This window comes from Thunnus albacares, chromosome 18, assembly GCF_914725855.1.
Source record: "Thunnus albacares chromosome 18, fThuAlb1.1, whole genome shotgun sequence".
Lineage (NCBI taxonomy): Eukaryota > Metazoa > Chordata > Actinopteri > Scombriformes > Scombridae > Thunnus > Thunnus albacares.
The window spans coordinates 23,788,736-23,816,270 of record NC_058123.1 but is presented as its reverse complement, the minus strand read 5'-3'; the positions used below and the strand labels follow the sequence as shown (position 1 = coordinate 23,816,270).

Genomic DNA, 27,535 nt, shown 5'->3' with positions numbered 1-27,535 from the left:
ACATGCAGCTACATTCAGGAACATTTCCGTCTTGCGCCCTTTCACACATGCCATGGCAAAGCCGGAATAGATGGGGTAAAGGACAATCCAGCAGGTGGCGGTAATGCAACACATGGATGCCAACCGTCATAAAACTCAACAGAAGAGGACGAAACTCACCAAACTCAGAGCAAACTTTCAAACTAGGCAGTCCTGATCAAATATGAATCGAGATTAGGTTACTGCATTGCCTATTTCTTGTCTCAAATGTTTCCAGAAACATATTTTAGTGTACTGTTTAGCCGTAATATAAGAAAGATTGTGACACTGCCGACATGTTGAAAACAGACATCAAAAACCAATCACCGCCCAACTCTCAGTACGTCACCCACACGTCAAGTCTTGTGATTGGTTTGCTCGCTCCACGTAAAAGCATCTTTCGTCAAACAGATGTAACCCTTTAGGTGTTTGTCCCTCCAATATTACTGCTTTCATTCACAACACAGCTGTACTGGCATTTCCCTGAAATGTTAATGGGTTTTGAGGTGGGAAATTGGTGGTACAGATTTCCCTGAATGTCCATCCCTGCTCCCTTTCACACATGACCTCATGCAGGAAATGTTCCTTCATGGATAGACTGCATGTGTGAAAGGAGAGAAGAGACACGCTTGACTGTTAAATCAGCAAACCTACAAGCCTCCATCTGATTCACTGTCACTACTGAGTAAATTAATATTAAAAGTTATGTTTTTCAGTGAAGTTGCAAATAAATACTTTTGAAACAATGCAACAACAGGGTGAAAACATTCAGGATTTAACAGATTTAGCTAAATTTTGAGTTGTAGTATAATAAATAGGTAGAAATCTTCAATTATAATAAATACAGCATTAACAGTAACCAGTAGGCTACTGGAGTGTCCCTGGAAAAGCAATTCTGCTCTTTTTTTCTGCTCTGTCTTTCTAATTCTTAGGTAATTTAAATTTGGGTCACTCACTCTGTTTATTATGTTTCCCTGTAGCCGTCCTAAGTACTAGAATTTCCTTCTAGTTTACAGCAGATTTTTGCAAGTCATCTGTGAACTGCGCTGAAGTATGAAAAAGTCAGCAGTGAATGAAGAGATGTGTCACATGAAGGGCATGTGTCGTGGCAAGATTTCTCATGTGTTACACACACCCTTTTAAAGGGTCAGTTCACCAAATTAAGTAAGCTATCCTAAAGATGCGTATCACCCTGATGAGCAGGAGTGGTTGTTTTGGAAAACACAAACACAATTCCATTTACATCCATTGTGTCACGTAAAAGTTTCTGGATGTTCTCTAAAAACTATTTGCATAGGCAGACACTGCAAGGTGTGAAATTTGTTTTTTGTAATTCAGGTGAACTAACCCTTTAAAGAAGAATACATGAATGCATATTACTTGCTTACTTAATGCTTACTACATGCTAGTGCCTTCTTTCACAGGTGTCCACATGTGTTTAACCAGGTGGAAATTAAGTGAACTATAACACAAAAGATTTGTTGTTATCTTTGTTCTGATGTTTATCTGTCAGATTTGTAATAATTTCTCGGACCGGTCTCTTTCTTTACAGAACTCCACCTGTGAACTGAACTCTTCCTGTGGGGGGAAGGACCCTCTGTGGAGCCCCTCCTCGTTGTGCGGCATGGCCACGCCCCCCTCGTCCAGGGGCATGTCACCCAACTTAGAGCTCTCCCACAGTGCCTCACACCTTCCCAGCCGCTTCCACTGCACATCAGGTCAGATGTGCATGTATTACATCATTATAACAGATTTCAACTTGACCGTCAGTGCTTTGTAGCTTTTTCTTTTTAAAGTTTTAACTGAGTGGAATTTTCTCTTCTGCTGATGCTGATTGTTTTGATCCAAGCAGGAGGGAAAGGAACGCCTGCCTCCAGCACTCCAGCCACCTCTTCCCCACCTCCCACCCTATCAGATGACTTCCCCATAATCTCCTTACCAGCCAACACAGTCCAGTCCAGTCCACCAAGAAAGGTTTGCTCCAATTTAAAAAAACATGTCCTCAGAACAGTGAGTTTATGATGAGCAGTCTATCTGTAGACTTCATTACTAATTTTATTAAAAGACAAATATCCTCATTGGGACTTTTTAGATTATTTTTTCAGCTAGCTGAACTGCAAAACTCCACTGAGACTACAGTATGCTGTATGTTTTTCACAATTTCATGATAGCTTAACTGATCTGGCTCTTGTTCATTATAATTTGCCTAATTAGGCAACACACAATACCAGCCAATTCAAATAATCTTGTTTGTGTTATCTTGAAAACTAATTTCGTTGACAGCAGGAGGCAAATTGATTTATCAAACGTGGTTTAAGCCTTTGATAGTTTTGCACTCAGAAGTAAAGGAACAGGGAAAAAGAGTTGAATTCATTACAGTCATGTAATTGGATCTCAGCAGTAGTCTGATTTGCTCGGATTCCTGTCTGACAAATGTTCTTTATTCTGGTATATAAATGTAAAAACCATTGTGTTGTTTTAACAGTCACTCACATTCAGATAGGTGGAGAATAGATTCCCTAATCCGTCTGACCTGCATGTCTTTAAATTGAACATCTTACAGGAAAGAGAATTTAATTTCTTGATACGTGTGCTAAAACTATGAACTATGTGACTTTTCAGGATCGCAGACAAGGAGAAAGCGGTAAGCCTGCACTGGTGAGACAGGAACCAGTGAAAGATGCAGAAAAGAGTGCAGACGGAGCCACAAACAGGGGTTAGTTCTGATGATTGTCATTACTGTGATTTAATCATGTTAAACAGTAGATGTCTTCAGGGGTGCATAATTGTGGACGCAATCTGCATCAGACACCCTGAAACACCAACCCAAACCTGATAATAACCCCCTTAATTAATAATTAAACTAAATACAAACGCAGTTCTTCTTTAAAAGTACAAAGTATATACATAGTTAAACAAAAGGAATATACACAGCAAGGTGTTTCATGTTAGACACAACACATTAGTCCTAACTCTATATCTTATGGAACACACATCCTCTATCTTCATTATAAAATCTCAGTCTCTCCAGATGTCATGTGTTTGCCATTTCTCTCAACCACAGAAACACACATCCTTTTTCCTGCACTTCACATATAAAACACTGTCTCAAAAAACACATTATGACACATCATGTGATGTTTTACATATTTACACACTGATCTGAGACCTGGCAAGACGATGTAATGGGTTTCAAATCTGGTCTTGATTACTAGTAATCAAGTGGACCTGAAAAAACATCTTTTAGTGATGCCAAATGTTGAATAATTGGATCATCAATCTTAATCTCAATCAGGTGCAAACTTCTGAGCGCCGTCCAAAAGACTGACCATAAGAGGGGTATTTGTATTCTTGATGTTTTTGCCTTTTGGAAACTTTTTGTTTCTCACGTCACGCCGGCAGTTGTGATACATACATTTCCTCATCAGATGCGGGAGCTGCTGAGAACGTTTCTATGACTCTGACGGAACTGTCGGTCTACATGAAGAAACAGGAGCTGGAGCTTCAGCTGAGAACAGAGAAAGAGAAGGAAGAGGGTGAGTATTGACTTAGTAGAGCTTACAGAACCGGATCCGATCAATATGGGACTTGACATGGAAAGTACATGTCACATTGTGGGTATAGGCTTCCAAAAAAATAAAATCCACCAAAGACCAAATCATGCGGAGCACAAGATGGTCACAGAAACAGAAAAATGACCCCCTCCAAAAAATATATTTTGATTTCTGTTTTAGCAGACCATAAAGAGAGAAACTGCTTTGTGTGCAGAAATGTTGAAAAAGAAAAGTTGCCCAACAAGCTTGTAACTTTCTTGATTGCTTTTAATGTTTGGCAAAGGAAGGCGTGCATTCATGTGATTGTGATTCATAACTGAAGTATTGGAGGTTCCTGTGTGTGTTTTTTTTTTCTTCTGCATCTGCCTCAACATGAAGAGATCTACAAGTTCTAGTAAAAATAAACTAAAACCTTTTTTATTAAGAAGATAGCAGATACTAATATATATAGAACATTGCTAACGTTAATACTAATTATATAGACACAGTATAAAAACACAACACATTAATATTAAATAACAAGGAAAGAAAGGGAAAATATTGTACAGATATTTGCTATACCTCATACATGGCTTATTTTATTGAAATAATAGTTTTAACTGAACTAAAAAGTTTGAATTGAATCAGATTTAATTACATACATGGATTCTCCTGTGTAGTTCATACCTCTTGACTAAATATCCAGGATGATAACACATCCTTGTTTATGTCCCTGTGTGTTGAGCTAGCTCTGCACAGTTATTAGTTTAAATACCACTTGAGCCACTTGCACTAAAAATAAATGCACCTACAGTTCTGTGAAGCACTTTGGATAAACACATCTGCCAAATGGCACAAGCTCTGTTGCTAAAGCTCGCCACTTAGATTTAAACATTTGCATTCTCATTGGGGAACAGAAAGCCGGTGGGATAGTAGGTTCTTGGCACCTGTTGTGAATGCAGAAATATTTCAGTGCAGACATTGACATTCAGAACATACAGCCAAGTTTTACTCCACCACAATCCTCCGTATGTTCTTGTGTGTGTGTGTGCGTGAATTGTTTCTGCTGCAGCTGCCATCACAGAGGAGCTGCTGAAGATCACTGAGGATAAACAGGAGATGCCAGGCCTGAGGGGCTTTGACTCCCCTTTCTACCACACCACTGAGACTCTGACCGGCTGTCAGACACAAGACAAGACCCTCTCTAACACCCAGCCCGGAGGCCCCGTCCGGGACACACACCATGTTGTGTCGACGCCTGACAAAGCGGAGAACACTGCGAGCACCAGTGGTGTTGGGAGTGAAAGAGGTGGAGGAGCAGGAGGAGACAGCAGGAGTTCAGCCCTCGGTCTCGAGCAGTCCTGGTCCTTCCAGTCAGGTTTCACCCCCATCGATCACCACCTGCACCGGAGCCCCTCCGCCCCGGACGACGAGGTGGGAAAGTTCGGGATGTTCTCTCCGAGCCCGTGCAGCAAGACCCCGGCCCCGGTGCCCTACGAGTCGTTTTTCGACCTGGCCTTGCCCAGGGCGGCCTCGCTCTTCGTGGGCCAGAAAACGTCGGAGGCGGTGCACAAGGCGGCGCTGGAGAGGCTCTCGCAGCAGGAGGAGGGGCTGGAGGACGGAGAGGAGGAAGGGGTAGTGTCTGCTTCACCACTGGAGGTGCTGGATCGCCTTGTTCAGCAGGGGAGCGACACCCACGATAAAGTTCTCAAGAGGTGAGGTTTAGATTTAGCTTCAAATCTGTGCACTTAGATTTTTTTGTCAAGGTTTTCTGGCTTTTATTAGTACTTCTACCAAAGAGGCTTTTTTTTCCCAGTTCCATATTTTAATTTTGTCTTAATTCTCTTAATGTACAGATGGATAGATTAAGTACATTGAATTGCAAATTCCTGCAAATTTAGCTGCATTTCCATCCATCCTGAGTCACTTGTATGAAGCCCAGAACAGGTGCCGCCATTACCAGTGATCATCTGTTTTAAAGCAGATCCAGATGCAGATTAAACACTTCTAAACATTTTCTGTTAATAAAATAACCCCTTTAGAAGATGGTGAAGCTTGGAGGGGGTATTTGCTCTCCGAGTGCTCTTTATTTCTGTTGGTACGTTGTCTGTATGAAATCAGTGTTGATCATACTGAGGAAACTCAGGAGTGTGTTTTGATGTGCTGTTCACTGTGCAGAGCCTGTCCGGGTCGTTTCCAGTCTATTACTGCGGCCCAAAGGAAACACCCAGTTGAGAACAAGCACAAGCATTGTTCAGTTGCCCGCTGCCCCCCCCCTTCTTTCTCCACTCTCGCACACACACACTCACAAACAGCGAGCCGCTCCTCCAAGCCAATAATACAACAGCAGAGACAGTGTCAGCAAAGTCAGCGCTGGGCACAGAACAATCTGGCTTCGCTTATTTCAGTCGCCTGTCACCCCCACAGTTTACTATTCTCACCAGAGCCAAACATGGCCTGATGGAGGGGATGAATTGAAGAATAAAATGTCATTTTCATTATTTTGAAGTATTTCATTCCTTAAAAAAAATGTCAAATTTAATTTTTCAGTCATTTAGACATGAGAACTAAAAACACAATAACCTTACCCTAACCCTTGATATGAGAATTTTGAAAATTTTAATTGTCTAATTGTCTAATAATTTTTGAGTTTGCTACTAAACCTATTTTTTAGTTTAAGGCCGTTTGACATTAAAATGATGCTATACGTGCACATGTGGGAAGTGTATGTGTTTGTTTAAAAAGCTCAGACATTTTACATTTTGTTATGTCACTTCATCTCTGTGAGTTGCAAGTATAATTTGTGGAATTTGAGATATTTCATAATGTAGTGAATTATTTTCAATTTTAGGAGTAGACTATATTTTTCTCTTAAATATACATCCTCACTCCTAAAATACATAAAGAAGTGTACATTATTATCTGGATAAATATACTCTGCATCATAATCACCATCATGTATAACATATCATTCATGTTACCCTGTGCTTTCCATATCTGTCACACAAGTTGTCTGTTAATTTGAAGTGGCTATAATTGATATTTTTATAATAGAAATGTATGATATGACAATGTGTGACGTGAGAGGCATCTCTGTAGTGATGAAACTAGCCCCTCTCATGTATTAGTGTACATGTATGCTAATACATGGCGCAAACCGGGGCTATGATGAACCTACAGTGAATTATCACTGGACTCTGCAGCTCTTCTCAGCTTTATAGTGAGTTTCAGTTCATTGTGTAGCTTACACACTGCAACTTAACTGTTTTGGTTCACTGTCACCACTCTCATGGAGTCATTTTCAGCAGCAGCAGGCAGCTGTTTTCAGAGAAAAAGCTCTAAAACCCTCTGTATACTACTTGCTCAGCACCAAACAACAAACTGAAAGTAACGTTTATCAGCTAAAGATCCAGTTAGGCTACTTCCCTCAGGACTTTGTGGAGACCAAAAACAGCTAAAGGAGAGTGAATCTTGGACTTTACATTTGCCAGGTGGCCAGAAACACAACTCTAAATGAATTATAATGTTGCTCCATAACCGCTGGATGTGTGACTAACCAATTTTTTGCTAACAAGTTAGCCATATCAACTTAAATGTCAATGGTGTGTTCACAACTTCTTTCTACTGTCTCTAAGTGGCCAAAAAATCAGTTATTGCATGTTTAAAATTAAGGCTGACCTCAAATACTGCAGTGTTTCCAGCTGAATTTCTGGCAGCTGTGGTTGTAAACAGGCGAAAGCTTTGAGATATAGTTGTTTGAGATAAAAACATTAACTAAATGTGAGTGACTTTGGCTACAGATGGTAGGATGATCTACTCTACCAAACATTGTATGGAGGTCAATGTGTGCTCTAAAAACTAGTGTAGCCAGTCAACAAGTTGATACATAAAATGTTTCTTTTCCCATTCCCAGCACCACAGACTGTTGCTGTTCCAAAACATTCCATATTTTGATGGTTACTGGTCTTGTCTCTTTTCTCTCCTCTGAAATTTATCACACCATTAATCACTTTAGACACTTACGAGCAGCTTAAGAAGGAAATATCCCAAAGAGGTCGTTCTCATATAATGTTTTTTTCATTCTCTCGCTCTACAGATTACCTTTGCCAAGTAAGTCAGCTGACTGGACGCACTTTGGAGGTAAATCACTCAGACCATAACACTGTTGTACGCTGATAAAAGAAGCTCTTATAAAGACTGCGGACGAGCATTATTTAGGCATGACTAGTGATTCGTCACGAGCACTGAGACATGAACAGCATGTTAAAATGTTATGCAGCTGAACAGGGAATTTGTTCATCGTTCCCACAGAAACAACATTGAGTTGATTCATGCAACTCAGAAATTTAAAAACTGACTGTCGAGTGACTGTTCACATCAATGTATGAGATGTCTTCTCCCTTAAGTTAACTCCCTGCTCGAATTAAGTCAACCAGAACAAGAATCTAATTTTCTCCAGCTGCAGTTCACAACAGAATAGAAACACTCTGTGTTTTTGTTACAACTCTCTGGCCAATGTGTAATTACAGCTCTGGAATTGAATCATCTTCCCTGTTTAACTGGGGAGATGATTAATGGGAGTCATGTAATTTCGATTGCATCTGAGACAAAACTCCACTCAGGAGGCTGACTGTTGAGGTCTTGGATCAAATTTTCCAGATAAATTTTCTCTAAATGTTCTCTCTCTGCTCTCTTCCTCCTCTTATGTGTTTACAAATGAAGCTCTGTATCCAGAGTTGTGTTGCAAGTAAGATTTTGTCAGGTGAACAGGGATCGCTAATATTCTTTCATCCTTGAATTCGTACCATCAAGATATAAAGCAGTGCAACTGCCTGGTAGCCAATAGAAGGCTGTGCTTGTTACCCTTCCTGTTTTCCATCCAGTTTGTCAGTTTATTTGTTACTTATCAGGATATCTCGAAAACTTAAAGGGGACATATTATGCTTTTCCTCATATGTTCATAGTAAATGTGACCAAAGCGTCAAATAATAAGGTAAATGTATGTAGAAGTAATCCCTGTGAGCAAAAAGCACTGGCTTCAGACTGCTCTGAACGCTTGGTTTCCAATGTTTTTTTCTGTTTCCAACCTAAGCCAATGTCAGCTCATGACAGATTTCTTTATATGGTCATCTTTCACTGCTCCGCTTCACTAACATTATGGAGTTTTTCTATTGTTTTGGGGGTAGACACACCAAGCAATGACTCGAGTTGAGCTGGCACGCTGTGAGTGTTTTTCCATTACACGGCTGGGCAAAGTAAAATAAGTAGTTAATCTGTTGGAGGTATGCTGGTAGTCATCAAACATCATCATCACTGTGGCTGTTTTTGCTCGTACTATTTCTCCCTGCATTATCTCTAACTGATCCACATCAGGAGGGCGGCCTTAAAGAGACAAGAGCTCAGACTGCCTGTTAGAGACAGAGGCTGAACTGAGGGGCTGCATAAAGGGCCAGAGTAAGATTAATAAGGAGTTTTGTGCTGTCAGCCACTTGCTTTCACTTTATTTAATTACTACATGTCAGTAGTGATGGTTAAAACACTAGTGCCATTATGATAACTTTCAATGCTGATACCAAACGATAACTTAAAACCGTTTTTTCATTGAATTAAATATGCCAAAGTTCTGGAAAGTTAAATGTCTAAACACGCTGCTGTAGAGGAAGTTTCCTAAATAAAAACGGTTTAAATCAGCAAAATTTTCATTTAAATCAGGAACTATCTGATTGAAGTATAAGTAAACAGGATTATGAGTCATATCAGCCAACTTTCATTATTTACTTTTGATACATGGTTCTACGGATTGATTTCATTACCGATTATAATGGTTCGACATTGACTGGTTCATCTGAATCCTGTCAGCTTTCCTGCCAGAGCTCGGTATTTATATATAACAATTTGGTCTTTTTTTAATCTTCATGACATTACCTGTGCTTTTCTGGTGTTCCACACTTAAAAAAAATAATTAATCTCATTTCTGGTAGCGTGTGTGTTTGTCAGGTGTGTGACCGTGTTAATTACATTATTATTATCGTGGCCTCCCCAGGCTCGGCTCCGCTGGACGAGCTTCACACGCTGCGCAGCCAGCTGCTCCTGCTGCACAACCAGCTGCTGTACGAGCGCTACAAGAGGGAGCAGCACGCCGTCCGCAACCGACGCCTCCTCCGACGCATCATCAACGCCACTGCACTGGAGGAGCAGAACAGTGCTATGGCGAGTTTGCATGTGCTCAATATCGCAGATTAGCACTGTTTAAGAACTTTTCTAGTAACTAAAACTGTATTTAAAATAGAAAGGAGGGGCAGACATTGCGACAAATAAAAATGCAGCACAGAGACATCCACTGATTATGGAGGCGTTTGTAGCATTTCAGCATTTCAACGCCAGCTCAGTCAGGTCTCATCTACTGCAGGTAACAGAGAAACTGTAACTGAAGTTGTTCTGTTTTTGTTTTTCAACAAGAAGTCATGAAGGCTGTTTTGTCTCCAGGAATGACATGTAACTATAAGGGAGGAACACTGGCACATACATGCAGGAATTAGCTGAAAGAATAATTAGTTTTCTCCAAATATGTGGAGAATGTTGCATATTGATTGAGTTTGCCCTCACTGAAAGTCAAGCTGAACTTGGGAATGATTTTGAGAGAAAAAGTGACGCGAACTGCCTTAAAACATCTAGACATTTAAAAATGTCTGTACATTTTGTACTAAACCTGTGCATCTGTGTGTGTGTGTGTGTGTGTGTGCGTGCATGCAGAAGGACCAGCTGAACCTGCAGAGCGTGGACATCTTGTCTCTGAGGGAGAGTCTGCAGGTGGAGCAGCAGCGGTACAGGCAGCTGTGGGACGACCGGGAGACGGTGGTGACGAGGCTGCACAACCAGATCAGACAGCTGCAGCAGGGACGAGACGACTACTACACCAAGAACCAGGAGCTCCAGGTACACACACACACACACACACACACACTTACATGCAAACATTCATACTTCACACTGATATAAAGATGCACAAAGATTAGATATACAACAGCGTATACATTTTTATACAAATACGATAGTTTTAGTCACGTTACATTTTTCCACTGCAGACACCAGTATAATATATGATGTGACTCTTTTTAATGTGGATGTGTTTTATGTCTCCAGAGCAAGCTACAGGAGTGTCAGAAAAGGATGGATGAACTGGAGGCAGAGCTTCAGAGGGCCAACAACAAAGTCTGTCACACTGGTCACCTCCTCAACCAGATGACCATCAAGGTAAAGGAATACCTGCTACGTAGGCTGATTTAACACATTATGTTCTCCTTTTTGGAAGGTTACAGAATATAATTAAAAGCCCTTTTCAGACGTGGAATGAATAACATTGCCGGCTTCATCTATCTGTTTCTGTAATGGCTTTTTGTCAGTTAGACATTGTGGAAAAAGCAACAATACTCCTGTTTACTACACAACACTACAGGCTGCATCAGTGATGGATTCTAAAACTTATTTTGACACTGAAGCCTTAAAAATGACCATCATGAGTGGAAAAAGGCGTGTTAAATTTCTTTTTGTGCGAATTTAACTTTGTGCTGCTCCAGCTGTTAACCTGACATCATTTAATTCAGATTTGTGTCATTTTTTTTGCAAATTTGATCAGGTTAGATTGCCATGGTGACTTTTAAAGTGATACTTGCATATAATGCTCCTTTACCGACAGTTAAATTGAATCAGTGTTTCTGCCCTGGACAATCACCTGTAGGTAAAGTTTCCTGACCCAAAAGAAAGATGCCTCATTTCAACTTCATTCTTATATCAACTTACACATCTTTTCTTTCACATCCGGGCTGGTGCTCAGTTGCTGATAAGGAGATGAACATGTCTCAGCTAACAAACCAGTATGACCACTATTCACACATATCAAAGCCTGGTACTATAATCAGCAATCTTACAGTTACTGCATGTGTGAAACACTCTGTATAAAGTGTGAAAAAGTCTGAAGACTAAAAATTTGTACATAAAAGAAATTTGGGGATGCAGAGTAAGAAAGAAGAGACCTCTGTATCTGCTCCTCTAGGCTAGCAGCTTGAAGCTACATTAGCTGCTACTAGCATAACAGAACCAAAGCCCCAACCAAACTGTTGGCGGTGGAGTTGCATTGTGGGTAATGTAGGGGCCAGGTTTTGACAAAGAGGACTGTGGAATTAAAAAAAAAGAAAAAAGACAATCTCTGGTTTGGCTGCATTAGTTTTGATCCTTGTCTTTAACTGTCCATTATCAGTTTTACAATGTTATCTCAGTTAAATCAGTGGAGTGCTCTTTTTAAATTAGCAAGATTGTTTAGTCGCTGCTCTTCTGGCTCATTCAGGCTAAATGCTGAATCAAAATTTAGCTACACATTTCTGTGTGCTCACTCGTGCTTTCCTTAATGGAGTAATAGGGCAGGACAGCGAGCAGGCTGGCAGACAGTCAGGTCAGACTTGCCCCCGTCCCCGCCCTGCCACCTCTATGTAGACTGCAGACTGTCCCAGGGCTCTGTTGCCTTGGAGATTTTGTCTCTCCCTCTCTATTTTTGGGTCAGCAGAGCAGGGGGTCTGGGTGTTTTTCTGCCTCCTGGGGGTTTGTCTGAGGTCTGTTTCCCTCTTCTGACCCAGACTGAACCGAAATCCTGGCAAACAATAAGCCACTGATTCAGGAAACGGGCATTTCAAATTAACACAGTTGACTTTGAGTTCGTTATTTATGATATTCAGACAGAATGAAGAGACTGTCTGGTCTAATTATCTATGACGTCAGGGCCTGGGGATTGATTTCTTAAGATAATTTTCATAGATTGGCTGTAAAGCATAACATTACTCTTCTAAGTTTACCACAAAGTGAAAATTCTGTCATAAACGCGCCTTTGTTAGGGGCTAAATTAGCTTCTTAGAGTGATGTGATCTTCAACAGATTCAGCCAGATCTGTAATGACTCATTCTGCTGTGCTTTTTGTTGATGTATTTCCAAATATTTTTGGACAGGTTAGATTTGTAGCGTAATTGCTGTTTTGCCCTCCGTCGTCATTGTTTGTCTTGTGTGTCCTTCAGCTGAGCAACAGTGAGAGCACCCAGCAGCAGATGAGCTTCCTGAACAAGCAGCTGCTGCTCCTCGGGGAGGCACATAAGCTGTCCATGCAGGAATTACACCATGCAGGCGCTGATAATACAAAGGTATGGTGGAAAGAAATGTGTGTGTGTGTGTGATCTAGAGAACTGCAGATTCGATGTATGGAGGTGAAACTGTCCCAATGAAAGGTTTAGCTTTTCTGTAACATCGATGGTAGATACATTAAAGGCAGCTAGCTTCATCTATAGTATGAATATACACTGAAGTGTAGCCAGAAGTTTGTTAGAATTGTAGATGAGTTATTTCGGAAAACATCATCATAGTCTTAATCATTAAATAACAACAAACAAAACATACCATAAAATGAATACTCATATCTCATAAACTCCATGAACAGATGTCATCTAAAATTGAAAGAAAATCCAAAAAGTTAAAGCTGCCCAACCGTGCAGCCTTGGAGCCACATGTTAAATGATAAAGCTAGCTGCTAGCTGTGATTACTGTCTGCCAAATGGTTCAGCATCTGACGGTGATCTCCTCTCATCTGTAATCTGAATCATTTAGCTAATTGACAGAAAATTAATCAGTAACTAGTTTTATTACTGTGATTTTAAGCAAAAATGCCAAACATTCTCTCGTTCCAGCTTCTCAAATGTGAAGATTTGTTCCTTTTCTTTGTCCATCTGAAGTAAACTGAAGATACCAGATTTTGCCATTTAATGACATTTTATAAAAACAAAGGGAATAAATTATCTGTTTAGAAAATAGTCGATCATGAAATTAATGTTTAATATCAGCCTTAAGCTGCCTTCAGATGAGAAGAAATTTTCTCTTCGCTCACTGGGAGGTAGGGTGCAGAGCATAGTGTAGTTTTTCTTCCATCACTCTCTGCCTCCCCTGCTTGCATGTGTCGCTTCTGGCTACGTCACATACAGCTGTTATCTCACTGCTTGCGCTTTGAAAGGTTGGCGGCAACTGAGGTCAAAGTTGAAATAATTTGATTTTCGAGTGGTGCACCACACCAAGGGTGACGGTTCTGCCTAGTTGGACACACTGCTCTCCCCAAAGGAAAACAATGGCACAGCCAGCGCAGAGGAGTTTTATTGCTGATGGAATGTGGGCAACTTCATTCTCAAGGTTTTCCACTGATACACATCTAGCCTGTGCTTTATTAGCTTCTTTTCATAATATACCAATAATAATTTCATATACGTTTTCAAATAAATGACAGAAAGGTCTGTTTCATGCATCTTATGTTTTTACTGGTTCTATCAAGTAGTGCTGCAACAAACGATTGTTTTCATTAGACTAATTGATTAATCGACTCTGAGCTCTACTTTATAGAGAGCAGCTCAATTAGAGTAACACTGGCTCAATTAGCTCCATTGACAGGATTTTTCCAGAGTGTTTTCTTGAGTGAAATTGCTGACAGTGTCACTCATAATTTCAGTATCGTTCAACACTTAACACTAATGTTTTAAATGTCCAGCTTTCATTGACTGCACCAGAAGACACAGGGAAAGCTCTGAGTCGAACTGCATTCAGAAGTATTATAGCACTGTAAGTAAAAAAACAGAGTAATCTAATACTCATCCAAAAGGTTCAAGGCCACACTCACCAGAGGACTACAGTGTAGGACAGCCTGTTCTCACATAGCTGAAAACTATTATTAAAATGCTCCACAAGCCTTCATCTGTCTCTTTTTGCCCATTTTCTTTTGTACATTTCTCATTACGTCATGGCCTTTGTGCCGCTGTGGACAACGACCCTACCACCCAAGGAGGCCCAGATGCTGCAGGTGTCTTATGGGAAAGAGGTGGAGACGCTGAGGCAGAGCCTGCTGGTTCAGGGCCAGAAACTGGAGGCAGCACAGCAGAGAGTCGCAGAGCTGGAGACGCACCTCTCCAAGAAGGAGCACCTCATCGCAGAGCAGAAGAAGTTTCTCGAGGACGTAAAATGTCAAGCAAAGTGAGTATCTGTTTGTCAGGAGTTAGTCTGAAACTCCATGTCCTCAAAATAAGCTTGGACTGGAAAAAAGACACTTTGTCTTTGGTACCAGTGATCAACACTTTGTGCGATTATTGTATCTTTCTTTGTCTTTTATTCTCTATTGACCTGTCCCATCTCACGTCTCTCACTTCTCTCGGTATTCATCTTTCCCTCACTCCACTTGAACTTTTACTGTTCTTATATTCTCTGTGTCTCTCTTTTCCTCTCTCCCATCGCTCTCTTCAGGGCGGAGCTGCAGGCCTCAGACAGCAGGTATCAGGCTCAGAGGAGAATCACTCAGCTGCTGCAGACTGAACTCCTGCAGCTCTACAGCCGAGTGGAGATGGAGGCTCCTGCCGGCACTGCCACCAGCTCACCACCAGGGGGCAGAGCTGACCCACACACTCCTGCTGACTCCAGGTCAGGCTCCGACCTGCAGTCAGATGATTATTTTATCTGGTTTATCTGCTGGTTTGTTTGTTTTTTTTTAGGCAGTCTATTGCATGATATTATGTCAGACATAAACTACACAGAAGAAGGTCAGTCACATTTTTATTAACACAACAAAAGCACTCAACTGATGGCTTTTTGCTCTGATTATGCAGTCACAATGTGTTTATTTTGCTTGTGAGGAGTCTGTAAGAGACTGTACATTTTGTATTTCTCAAATTAGCGTTTTGTATTTCACAGCTCCTTAGTACACCTAGACAGTATCTGCAAAAAAAATGGTTTTAGACATCACGACTAATACTTTAAAAGTTCAAGGCTTTACAGTAATAAACATCTTATTCTGTAAGAGAAGAATATCAGTGGTATGGAATTGCTTTACAAGCAATAAGATGACCATAAAAATACAGAATGCAACTTGGACCGAAGGTGTCTAGTAAGTCAGTAAGTACATTTTAAACATGTCTAACGTAATGAATTAAAGCTGTGGCAGTTATTGTATGAATAGTTCTTATTTCCTTTTCAAACTAAGAATACATTTTTTGTGATAATTTAAAAATGGGTAAATAACAGATGCACAATTAGTTATTCACATTGCTATCTGCCATAGAGCCAATGTTGATACTACCACTGGCTATAAACTGTGATATATTGATCAGTTATTAAAAGTTAAAAAAAATTAGTGCTTTGCTAGTTTGAAAATGTTGCTGTAAATATTTTCTCGTCTGCAGTGTCATGGTGCCAGATGGACCAAGTAAAACTCACACCCACGAGGAGGTGGACAGTAGACCACCGCACGACTCCCCTCGGGGTAACGGCAGCACTTTATCGCCAGGGCAACCAAAGGCGAGCAACTCTTCCAAGACAACAGCCAACTCCATCAATGGCAGCCAAGACCTGGCCCCGCCTCTACTGGTGGAGCCCTCCCTGTCCTGTCCCCACACCAACCCGCTCGCACCCGTGCCCTCCTCTGACGCGCCGCTCACAGTGGGTTCTTACCCCAGCGCCAAGAGCTTCCTGGGCATGAGGGCGCGCGAGCTGTTCCGCAACAAGAGCGAGAGCCAGTGCGACGAGGAGCAACCGCCACCGCGCCTGGCTGGCCTCGCTCACGGCCTGAAGACTGAGCTGTGTGTGGAGCCGCCCTGCCAGGGTTATATCGCCCCCATCGGCCCTGCCCCTTCCCCTATCCCGACTCCGCCTCCCCCACCTGCTCCTGCTCCCGCCACTCCTCTCACTGTGCCCACCAAGGAGCACCCCTCTGAGCCCAAGCAGCGGGCCTCCAGCCAGGAAAGCCCTCGTCGGAAGGCAGGGGCGGGGCCTGGTGGAGGACGGGGTCAGGCGGGGTCAGGGCGCCCCCGGCAGCAGCAGCTAAAGATCATGGACTACAACGAAACACATCACAAGCACAGTTAGAGACACAGAACTGAGCCGGGACGCAGGGCGAAGGAGGAGAGACTGAAGTTTAACGATGAAGAAGAGCTACAAATCAGCAAAAGAGTAACATGTCAGCAACTCTTTGCAATTCAGTGTTATTTGTTCCATTCCTCTGAGTGGACAACAGGATTTCCCCAAAAATGTTTCTTTCTTTTTTTTTTTTTTTGTCTTTTTAAAAAAATACTGATTCATTCCCCTGAAGACTTTAGGTGAAGGTGACAGAGATAGAAAGTCTGTGTGTTACCGGTGGAGATACTAACCTTATGAATTTGGTTATGAGACGAAGGCGCTTAAAGATACGCTGACAGGATGTGATTAATATTAATAACTTACATGTGACACTGTGAGTCTGAGGTTTAAAGGGTCAGTTCACCAAAATTACAAAAATGCACATTTTCCCATTTGGCTCCAGTTGTATCTAGCCATGCTTAAAGATTTGGTTGTACTGTTCAGGTTTTGAGATATCTGTCTGCCTCCACCCCAGTACAGTGGAGGTAAATGGGATTTTGTTTGTGGGCTTCACAGACAGTATCGATCAATTACATAAAAAAAACTCAGCTAGAGAAACAGTGTTCCAGGTAGTTTGGACAATCCACAGACTTCACAGTGAACAGTTTTCAGTGGAACTACTGAAATAGTCCCTTTGAAAAAAAAGTTCACTGTGAAGTCTGAATTATGTGGAATAATGGAGAAACTGTTTCAGGAAAGAAATGTTGCTGTTAAAATTGCTGTTAAAGTTGCTGTCATTTTCCAACACCGTGAGACCACAAATAAAGTTCCATTCACCTCCACTGTGTTGGGTGTGGAGGCAAAAATCTCAGAGACCAATATCTCAAAAAGCCAAACTATCAGCTCTAGTCGATACCACCAGGTGTAAATGTGAAAATACTTTTTTCTTTCTTTTCTAATTTAGGTGTACTGAATCTTTAAAATTTAAAACCACTTCTAATCAAATCATGAAAACCAGGAGAGCAGGAGCTGTTACACTTGTCACGATCATCTATTAGGCATGTTTTGGCGTTGACCATGGACCGAAATATGTGTGAGTGAATGTTACATCGGAGCGGTGGAGGTGAGATGTTTGGGTGGTTGTTTTTTTTTTTTTTTCAGGGGAAACCTTGGAAGTGTGACCATATCATTGCTTTACTGAACTGGAAAACTAACATTTCCATACAAAACTCCATTGAGTTTTTGTCCAAATGAAGTCAGAAGGCAACTTTGTTTGTTTGCGAATGTACGAGTCATGTTGGTTCTTGTATTTCAGCAAAGATGCAACACAGAAAGTGTATGAAATTTAGAAACAGATGAAATTTTATGCATTTTTATTAATTCCTCATTATTTTCCCATCTTTATTTTTTATTTATTCAGCCATAAAGGATGCTCACAATTACTGAATTTGAATTAGACCTGGCAAGTGACACAACGCCCAAGCTATAAAAATCAGAATTTTTTGTTCAAGATTACCATGCATGCAAACATTTGTGTTTCCAGCTGAATTCAAACATCTCTAAACATAAGCGTTGTTTCTCGTGTTGATTGTACATTCAGTTGTTACGTACAGCGTGGGAAACGCAGCCGAAAGCGTCTGGTCCAGTCGGTTTCCCTGCAGGAAGCAGGTCTGACAGACACAGACTTTTCTCGTTTCTTCTAAGTATTAGAAGTCTAAATCCTGTTGTCCACTGGGAACTCCTGCTGTCATTTCCTTCTGCCTCGCTATCTAAAGCATGTTCAACAATCCACTTTAAATGCCAACCGTAGTAACTAAAGCAAACCAAGACAGAAGGTACAATCAGCACAAACTGAAGAAACCAGGACTCTGACCGGAGCTGGAGAATCTGGGACGAAATGGCAAAAAAGGAAGTTCTTAAAGCAGTGGCTTGTGTTTAACTGTGAACAATAAAGATCGTCTTCAATGTTTTGCACTACAATTCTGAGTTTTGCTATTTTTTTCTGTTGAATGTAATTCCCTCTGTTTGGTTAGTACCTCTGTGGAAATGCAGCATCAAGATGTTTTGTTGCTATGATCATTGAGGGTTTAGTTTGTTTATGGCACACTTTCCGATTTTCGCAGACTGAAGAGAGTTGTTAGGTTTACAGCTCAATAGAAAACTGATGAGCAGAGAATTAATGGGTGGCTGTCTGATGGTGTCTAGGATGTTTTTCTTTGGATGTTAGCCCTGTGGTAGAAGACCCACCTGGATATGAAAGCACAGGTATGATCCCTAGAGCTCAATCCATTAGCTGATTAACTGAATGGTCAATTGACAGAAAATTAATCAGCAACTATTTTGATAACTGATTAATTGTTTCCAGATTTTAAAATGTGAGGATTTTCTGCATTTCTCTGTCTTTTATTATAGTACACTAAATAGCTTTGAGGTTTGGATTGTTGGTCAGACAAAACAAGAATATGTCACTTTTTGGCTCTGAGAAATTGTGATTGACATTTTTCACCATTTTCTGTCCTAATGAGATCAAAAGATCACCGTGGTATTGACTGCCTGGCCAGATTCCCAGACTGGTTTACCAATCCAGACCACTAAAATCTTCATAATTTTAGATTATATTTTATTTATGTAGTTATTTTTGTTCAACACTAATGTATTGAGAAGTTTGATATATTTTGTTAAAATGGTTAATCATGTTTCTATTTCCCAAACTGAAGTTAAAAAAAGTTTTGGTTTCTGTACTAAGACTTGGATACCATATAGGCACAGATAATACGTTTTATCAAACAATGCCCTGTCCCACCACAAAACCAACAATTACAAAAACCCTGACCACACTAAATGCTACTAGCAAGTAGTAAAAAATGATTACAAATATGATACCTCAGGTAAGTAGTTATGCCGACATGTAATCATATATATATAAAATAACATTTTCTAAAATATTACTGCAGTGTAGTTTTAGGAAATATCCATATTTTTTTCTTGCCAAGAGTTAGATGAGAAGATGGTATCAATCTTCTCATCTATTTAAAGGTTCTGTATGTAAGAATTGTGAAGCAATTTATATGTATTGTTTTTTATTGCCAATGAGTGAACAGGTTGTAACGCAACTTAAAAAATGAGACCTTCCCTGACTTTCTCGGTTGCCTGTTACAGAATGTGGACTGATTTCTATGTGTAGGACTCAAGCTGTTTCTTCCATGAAAATCAAAAGGATGTTAAGTTTTTGTGCACTCCCAAGTGCCTCTCTCCTGCTAACATCAACAAACAACCGGCACACACCACAACAAAAATTGTGCTAACTTTATCGGACTAGAAACACCCTGCAGATACTAGCTCTCTAGCTCTGTTACCCATCAGGTTGGCTGGTGGCCATATGCCTAACCATGCCAGCTATCACCATTTCTGGCTACAGTACCTTTGCTTTTTGAGGGGTTGAGATGGCTAACTGCCTCCATTGACCATCACACATTTCACAACAAAACCGTACTGACTGAATGGGAGTGAGAGATGCTTTGCTGAAGCACGGTGCAAAACACAACGTTGGAGATCTTTTATGACGTCATGAGAAGTGTAAGTGAGGAAAAAGACATCACCGGCAATAGTCTTGCACCTCTAAGTGTGAGCATGTGCTCAGGCAACAGAATGCTGACTGCAGCTCACTTGACGGCCACCAGTGTCACTGATGAGATGGAATTTCTGATTCTTACATGTTGAACCTTTAACTCTCGGCTAGAAAGCTTATGACGAGCTGTTCCTTCAACATGTTGCAGAGGTGAGTCTGTAATGCTCTCAAAGCCAAAATGTCATTACAAATAAGAGATAGCAAAGGAGGCAGAGTCTCATTTAGGTTCAATAAAACTGCCCTTTATATTGATTATCATTAAGAATTGGACACAGCTTTTCCTGCATTTTGCCTTACCTGAAAAGTTTTGTACTTCAGCAGTAAAATATTGCATCTACTGCTTTGAGGAAGGACGTCTGTGGTGTTTTTCATGTTTAAGAACCAAATGTGGAATCCTGTACTCAGAGCTGGATATATGCACAGGTATTCTAGACACATGCCTAGGGCCTCATTGCCACTAGGGGGCCCAGACCATTGACTGTAAGTAAGTAAATCATGGGTGTATTATAAAACATCCGTGAAGTAAATATAAATAAATCTTTATATACAGTCAATGGCCTGAGGGATAACTGCCTACATTAAATAATGTTTAACACACACACACACACACACACACACACACATATATATATATATATATATATATATATATATATATATAAACATAAAAAAAAATTTAATTACAAAAATACAATCTAAAACTGTATTTCAACGTTTAGATATTTATTTATTTATTTTAACATATACAACGTTATTTTGGCGCCAATGTGCGGGAAAAAGTATTTCCGGTTCAGTGGAGGTCATGCTGGTATGCTAGCAGCAAACTAGCAGCGTTTTAGTGTCGGCACGCTTTCGGGTGCAGCAAAGCGCAAAAAAGGAGAAAAAGGAGGAAACTAAGAAAGAAAACGACAGAAAGGGGTTTTACACAAGTTTCTCGAATTTCAAAGCCCACAAGCCAGTCTCAGTTAACTTACAGTTAAGTGCTGCAACACCCTTCACACCGGAGACTCGGCGGCAGAGGCAGGTGATTTTAGCCTCAACGTTACATTAGCAGCGTCCTCTTCGACGACACAAAAACACGACCACAAGTAATAAGGATGGACAACGTCAGCACCAACATCACAAGACAAGACTATGGAAGACGGTAAAACCTAATTTACTGCAATGTATCCATGTGTGAAGACGACTCACAAATACATTGTTGTGAAAATAACAGGAAAAACAAAACCATAATTTCTAATAGCATACGCATTGCAATACATTGTGTCTGGGTAACGTTATTTGCTGTTCCTGATACCTTCACATCACCTCACCTGGCGCTCTGTGATCATTCTGCTGTTGAAATAGTTGCGTGCAACAGTCGTTATTGGGCTTGCCTTATTTGGTATATGTGTGTGTAATGATTATTTTTTAGCCATACTCTGTAATGGTTTTACGTGTAGGCCTCATACAGGCCATTTATGATGGAAATAATGATATTTAGTATGACGTGTTGCATTGGGATGTGAGCTGCATTCAGATTGGAGCATCAGTGTAAGGATTAGGCCAATGTTTATCTAAGGTGTCAGGGTTTATGATTTTGTCTTACATTTTTCTGATGTTTGTGTGTTGAGCCTGTACTGCAAGAACAAGTTCATGTAATTCTATAGTCTTTATATACCCATAGTAAATTTCACACAGGAGGGGGGTCACTTCAAGTGTGGTCACCCTAGAGCACCACACTCTGTTAATCCAGACCAGGTTAAAAGTCATTTTGTTTGTTTACCAAACATCAAAATGTGCACTGGGGGGTGAAATATACAGTCTGCCTAGTGTAATCTATCTATTTAATCCTGCTCTGACTCAATACTGACAAATTATTGCCTTCATTTTCTCCCCCTAAACCTAATCGTTTGACATTTCTAAAATCACATCTTTCCTGCCTTCTATCTAAGAAGAAGACGAGTACGTTAGATTTTTTATTCTCACAGATACTGTAGGTTTTTCCAAAATGTTTGTATTTACTTCTATTCTTCTGTCTGTCTGTTGTCTTGTTCCCACCAGAGGACACTGTTGCTCCAAAAACTAACACTGGAGCCTGCAGCCATGTTGGAATCAACAGGTAAGACAGCCTGGTAAATACGGTGTTACACAGTTGATGATTGAAGATGATTTAGCTCATTAGGCTGTTAACGCTGTTGTTAAGGTCAATATGTGACAGCAGTATTGATGATATTGACAAGAAGTGGTGTTATGTGACCCCCCCCCCCCCCCCCCACTCCGTGTATTTTTTTCTTCGGTTTACTTGATGTTAACTCAATAAGAAAATATTTGTATCATGACTGTTAAAAAACCAGAGCCACTCTCTACAAAGACAGCAAATAAACTGAAAGCAGAAACATTACTGATGCTCAAAACAAATCATAATTATACATTTAAATCTGTCTTATTCATTTGGGAATTTATTTGACTTTTGTTTAATATAAACAAGTTGGAAAAAAAAATAGGAATTGGACAGTGTTACAGTTTGACAGTTTTGTCATTTTGTGTTTGTACTTGTGTGTGTGTGTGTGTGGTTTGTGTATGTACATATGTGGCTGTGTTTGTTTTATCAGCTCCCAATTCCCCGGGTCTCGCTGTTAACGCTCATCCTGCTTTCGGGGCTGAATCATTTTTTGTGAGTATAACCGACCAAGTATGATTAGTTTATCAAACGCGTGCATATGTCACGAGAGAGAGTCCAAAAAAGAAAAAAAAAAAAGTGGTATGATTAATTTACCAACATTCCGCAGGGTCAAGGAAATTGATGCAGGATAATTGGGCACATAGGGAATCCTTGGCAATTTGTGCTTTCAGACTCTACTTGAGAAATTAGATGTCAGTGCAAATGTGAAATTGCTCCTCAATGTTCTCAAAGATTCCATGAAAATTTAAATATAAATCTTAAGTATTTCCAGCAAAGGGATTCTTTCCTTTTTTTTGTGTGTGTGTGCCAACTTGAAATGAAACCCTGTGAAAATGATCTGAATGAAGTGAAAGTGTATGAGGAGGGAAAAAGACATCGGAGCTTGTGTAAAGTTGGGGCTGCGCTCCGAGGAGGATGTCGGGGCTCTTGCTCTCAGTAAAATCCTCATGCAAGAATTCATTAGATTCTTTTTGACAGGAAGCAAAGTTTGAATTCATCTGAAGACGTGTAATTATAATATTCAAGATATGTACACCTATAATGCAAAGTATAACTCAGACGTGCTGTATAGCCTACTTTTTTTTTTTTTTTTCTTAGGGTGTCAGTGTAGAAGTTATGTTTTCATATGAATGAGAATAAATTCCACAGAAGTGAATAATTGATATAAAGGAGCAAATGTTGGTCAAGTTCAGGAGGTCATTGATTAATAAAGTTGCTGTGCATGTTTTACTTTAAAAGAAGTTAGAAGATCCATGAACCACTTTATTTTTATGCAGTGGTCAACAATTACATTTTTATCAATTTAGCTTCAATTACGAGGATTACTGGAAATTAATAAATCATTATCATCATCGAGTCTGATCAAAACTTGAGGGAAATTTTATATTCATGCAAGATCAAGATAAACTGATCGCTTAAAAGTCTTGCTCCAAAATCCTAGTTATATTTAAATGTTAGTGTTTATTCCTCATGGACACGCAGTGCAAAAGAAAATGCTAAACAAGAATATTTTTGGTAAGCATACTACATACTGACACTCTGGAAAACGGCTTCATTTGTCCTCATTAAAAGCTTAAAAGTCCATGAATAAGTAATCATTAAAGAGGATACTTTTTTTCCTCCTTTTTTATCTTCGGCCTTATGCAAAATACACTCACTGACTAAATAAATATGCTCCATAAAGGCTGTTTAGAAATGTGCCCTCCCCCCTCTACTTCCACATTTAGATGGCTGACATGCACCTAAAGATCTGATCCTACATTGGCTGTTGGTTTTGGAGGGAAAAAATTGGACCTCCGAGAGTCAACTTAATGCAATTAAGTGAGGATGATGAGTCTTTCTCTCTCTGTGCTGCTTGAATCAGTAAGCGAGGCAGAATCAAAACTTAAAGGCAAGAAGAAAAGAAAAGAGCGGGAGATGAGCGTGCACAGACCGGTCCCAGCGGTTTAATTATTTTAATTATCTCTCCTCTTTCAGCTTTCCTAAAAAAGAGGCCATTAAAGGATGCCCGTTTGGGTTAATCTGATTAAAAAAACAAGATGGAGGGAGAGATGAAAGGCTGCAGATGTCAGTGCTAATCAGGGGAGTTAAAACTGCTATTTGTGAACTGGGACGGTTGTTAAAGTGGGTAGAAAGTGCGTGCAGTGTGAGTGTTTTTTTTTTTTTTTTTTTAAATACGTTTTTCCTCACTTCAAAACACCTCCTTTTTGCAGCCTCTGTTGATAAACTCCCTCTCATGCATCTCCTCAAACTAACGCCATGTTTGATTCTCCGCCGCGTTCTGTAACTGTGCTGGCAGCACGTCAGGCAAACGCGGCACGACTGGAAAAAAATAATAAAAGTTTAAGTTTAGTCCCCAGTGATATGGTTTAGTTTTCCTACAGACAGATGCCATTTGAGGAAATGATGAAAGCAACATTAGCAATTAGCAACACAAGAGTGGATATTTCTTATATTTTGCATAAAGTCGGCCAATAAGGTACATGGTTGTTGATTAAAGGACCAGTGTGTAGGATTTAGTGGCATCTAGCGCTGAGGTTGCAGACTGCAACCAATTGAATACCCCTGTCCTCACCTTCCTTTCCAAGCGTGTAGGAGAATCTATGGTGGCCACGAAAAATGCAAAAGGCCTTTTCTAGAGCCAGTTTGGTTTGTCCGTTCTGGGCTACTGTAGCAACCTGACGGGCTCCGTGGAAGAGGACCCGCTCCCTCTGTAGATATAAAGGGCTCATTCTAAGGTAACAAAAACACAACGATTCTTATTTTCAGGTGATTATACACTTATTAAAACATACTTATGAATATTATATTCCATTTCTGCCAAGTGCGTTCCACTAGATGCCACTAAATTCTTCACGCTGCACCTTTAACTAGTGTCTACGCACATATCATAAATCTCTTCTATTCAAGTCATTTTTGCCAACCTATTCCTTAAAGTGTTATTTTCTTATAACAAATGAAGAAAGTCTGTCAGTTTCCAAACTTGTCTGTAACATCATATATCATTTTTCTTGATTCCCGTGGAACTGCCTGGTAGGTGTAACTACAGTCAAAGCCCAGCAAGTACAAAACGTTCCTGCAGCCAGATCAGCTAGGACGCCCTTTTAATTCTATGTTCAGTTTCTGTGTTCAGCACAGGAAAGTAAACAGATGTTTCTATTATGCCTTCTTCAGTGTACAATCTTATTTTTATTTCAAGATACAGTAATTCCTTGAAAATTAGGTTACTGTCTAATGGAAACATGCTTAAATATTCGTACAGCACTGGCATATTTTTTCATTTGAGCTGAAAAAAAAATTAATTTTTCAAAGAAAATTTTAATATTTCTGTCTAATTCAATTTCAAATAGAACCGACCTGGTAAGATAGAGATGATTTTGCAGTGTAATAATTTAATAAGTAGCCATATGTATCAACTCTAGGCTACCTCACTCAGCAGGCCAAATGCAACACTGTCAACTTTCATAATGTGGGGAGTTGTTAAAGTTCCTCTGACTGCAGAGCTTGACATTTGTTCAGGCAAGAATGAGCACAAAACCAGCACAGGTGTTGAGCCACAGCATGGTGAGAGAGGAGGGGAAAGGAGAAAAAAAAAAGAAAACAAAGATCTACTTTCAAACTAAATCAAGCAGAAGGAATGTCCTGAGTGTGTAGAGAGATGGACGGGAGCCCATGCAATATTAAAGTACCATGTCTGGCAATGCCAACCGTGCCACTCCTCTCCGCGGCTCCCGCCCTCCCGGCTTCCCGGCCATCGGCTCTTCCCTCAAGGTGACACTTCAAAGTGGGCACGCAGACGTGGCAGGCCTGGCTGTCGGCATGGAGCCAGCCTCCCCCCACTCCACCCCCCTTTTCCTCCTCTTTCTCTCCCGCCCACCACCCATTCTACCCCTCTACCCCCCTCACCACCACCTCAAAGACACAGCTCCTACCCCTGCTGGGCCAGGTCAGCGCCAAGATCCACACCGCTCGCCGCCTTGGGAGCCGTTGTCAAAAAACTCTACCCCACAAGCTTAATTAATAACGGGCCATTCCTAATGCAAACCCTCTGAATCTGCAGCCTGTTTCCCTCCGTTCCTATTGGTGAGTTCTGAGGCCTCGACAGAAGGCAGACAAGGAGAGGAGGGCTGGTTGGGGATGCATCCAAATCATTTGAATTTCGATGATTGGGATTCACATGCATCATTCTCCATGCTTTATAACCTATTTTCTGTGTTGTACAGTGTGCCTGCAAGCTTGCCTGCCTGTCTGGGTGTTATTTTTTTTTAAAGATGTCTCTCTTCTGCAGATGATTGGAGACACTCGAACCAAAGAATATAGGGCTGCTCTCCTCGGCCTGTCTGACAGGTGGGGTAGGAAAAACCTAAATGTGCACACATACACACACCCAGTCTGCATCAGCTGGGTCCAGGGCCTGTAATCACCTCTCAAACCTGGAGGGAGAATTTTACCGAGCGCGCCATGATCGATATTTGCCGATCCGTCTGCCCGTATCAACCTCAAATAAAAGCAGAGAGCAGGAGACAAGGCAGCACAGGCAGGTCGTGGGGAGGTCTGCGCCGCCCTCGTTTGATGTCTGCGAAAGTGCTCATCAGTGTGTAGAACCGTCCTCATCTCGGCACACCGGGTCACCGCCGCCTCACCCCGAGCAGCGCATGGCTGATTGTCTCTCTGTCGGAGCGAATGGGGTTGTTGTTTTCCGAGGTGAGAGGACAGATTTTTTCCAGCAAGCTGGGCTTCGGTTTTTTAATAGGGCCCCAGCTCCGGCACCTCACAGGCCTCCTCAGGCCGACGCGCTGATGAGGAGGAGGGGAACTCGTCCAAACTCACTCCTCCTTCTCCTGCCATTCCTGAGCTCATGTTGTTACTGTATTTTTATTCACCGCATGTGATCCTCTGCCTCGTCCATTGCATTTGTGATGGGCTGAGCGGGGGGAAAAAAGTGCAGGCTAAACAACCCCGTGTGCCTCAGGAAGCCGTGGTTAAATGGTACACGGCTCGGAAACATAAGGTCTGCACGTACGAGCTCAGCCACGAGAGCATTATGGCATTTAGGGCAAGGAGCTGGTTACGGTAGCTGACACACTGATATAATTAGGTCGTAATAAATAAGAAAGGCAACAGGGAGTGAGGGTGTGTCTCAGCACTGGCCATTAGAGAAACCACATAGGTTGCTTTTTAAGAAAAAAAAGTCACCTGTCTACCTGGAAATACACACTTTCTCTTTTTCCAGCACGGTCTCGCACTCATTTACTCAGTGTCCTACTTGCAGAGTCCTTATCAGTGTTGTTC

The 27,535-nt window shown here is 41.0% G+C and overlaps 1 protein-coding gene and 1 long non-coding RNA gene across 8 annotated transcripts in view; both read left to right on the top strand.

Annotated features, from left to right (window-relative positions):
* The window catches only part of tsc1b (TSC complex subunit 1b), a 33,391-nt gene extending 14,960 nt beyond the window's left edge, over positions 1-18,431 (top strand). Inside the window, exons 10-22 of the mRNA XM_044333334.1 lie at positions 1,571-1,736; positions 1,871-1,992; positions 2,641-2,734; positions 3,447-3,554; positions 4,624-5,266; positions 7,648-7,691; positions 9,595-9,761; positions 10,305-10,487; positions 10,695-10,805; positions 12,614-12,736; positions 14,413-14,600; positions 14,868-15,041; positions 15,800-18,431. Of these exons, the coding sequence (XP_044189269.1) occupies positions 1,571-1,736; positions 1,871-1,992; positions 2,641-2,734; positions 3,447-3,554; positions 4,624-5,266; positions 7,648-7,691; positions 9,595-9,761; positions 10,305-10,487; positions 10,695-10,805; positions 12,614-12,736; positions 14,413-14,600; positions 14,868-15,041; positions 15,800-16,481 (2,805 nt within the window). The 3' untranslated portion in view covers positions 16,482-18,431. The remainder of the gene's footprint in view (positions 1-1,570; positions 1,737-1,870; positions 1,993-2,640; positions 2,735-3,446; positions 3,555-4,623; positions 5,267-7,647; positions 7,692-9,594; positions 9,762-10,304; positions 10,488-10,694; positions 10,806-12,613; positions 12,737-14,412; positions 14,601-14,867; positions 15,042-15,799) is intronic.
* Positions 18,432-20,843: 2,412 nt separating this feature from the next.
* The window catches only part of LOC122967923, a 52,518-nt gene continuing 45,826 nt past the window's right edge, over positions 20,844-27,535 (top strand). For 4 of the 7 annotated variants that reach the window (XR_006398720.1, XR_006398719.1, XR_006398718.1 and 1 more), the window contains exons 1-3: positions 20,850-21,223; positions 22,123-22,180; positions 22,674-22,735. This is a non-coding gene — a long non-coding RNA (uncharacterized LOC122967923). Of the gene's footprint in view, positions 21,224-22,122; positions 22,181-22,673; positions 24,900-27,535 lie in introns of those variants that run through there. The other 3 variants (XR_006398717.1, XR_006398715.1, XR_006398716.1) reach the window with 3 other exon arrangements.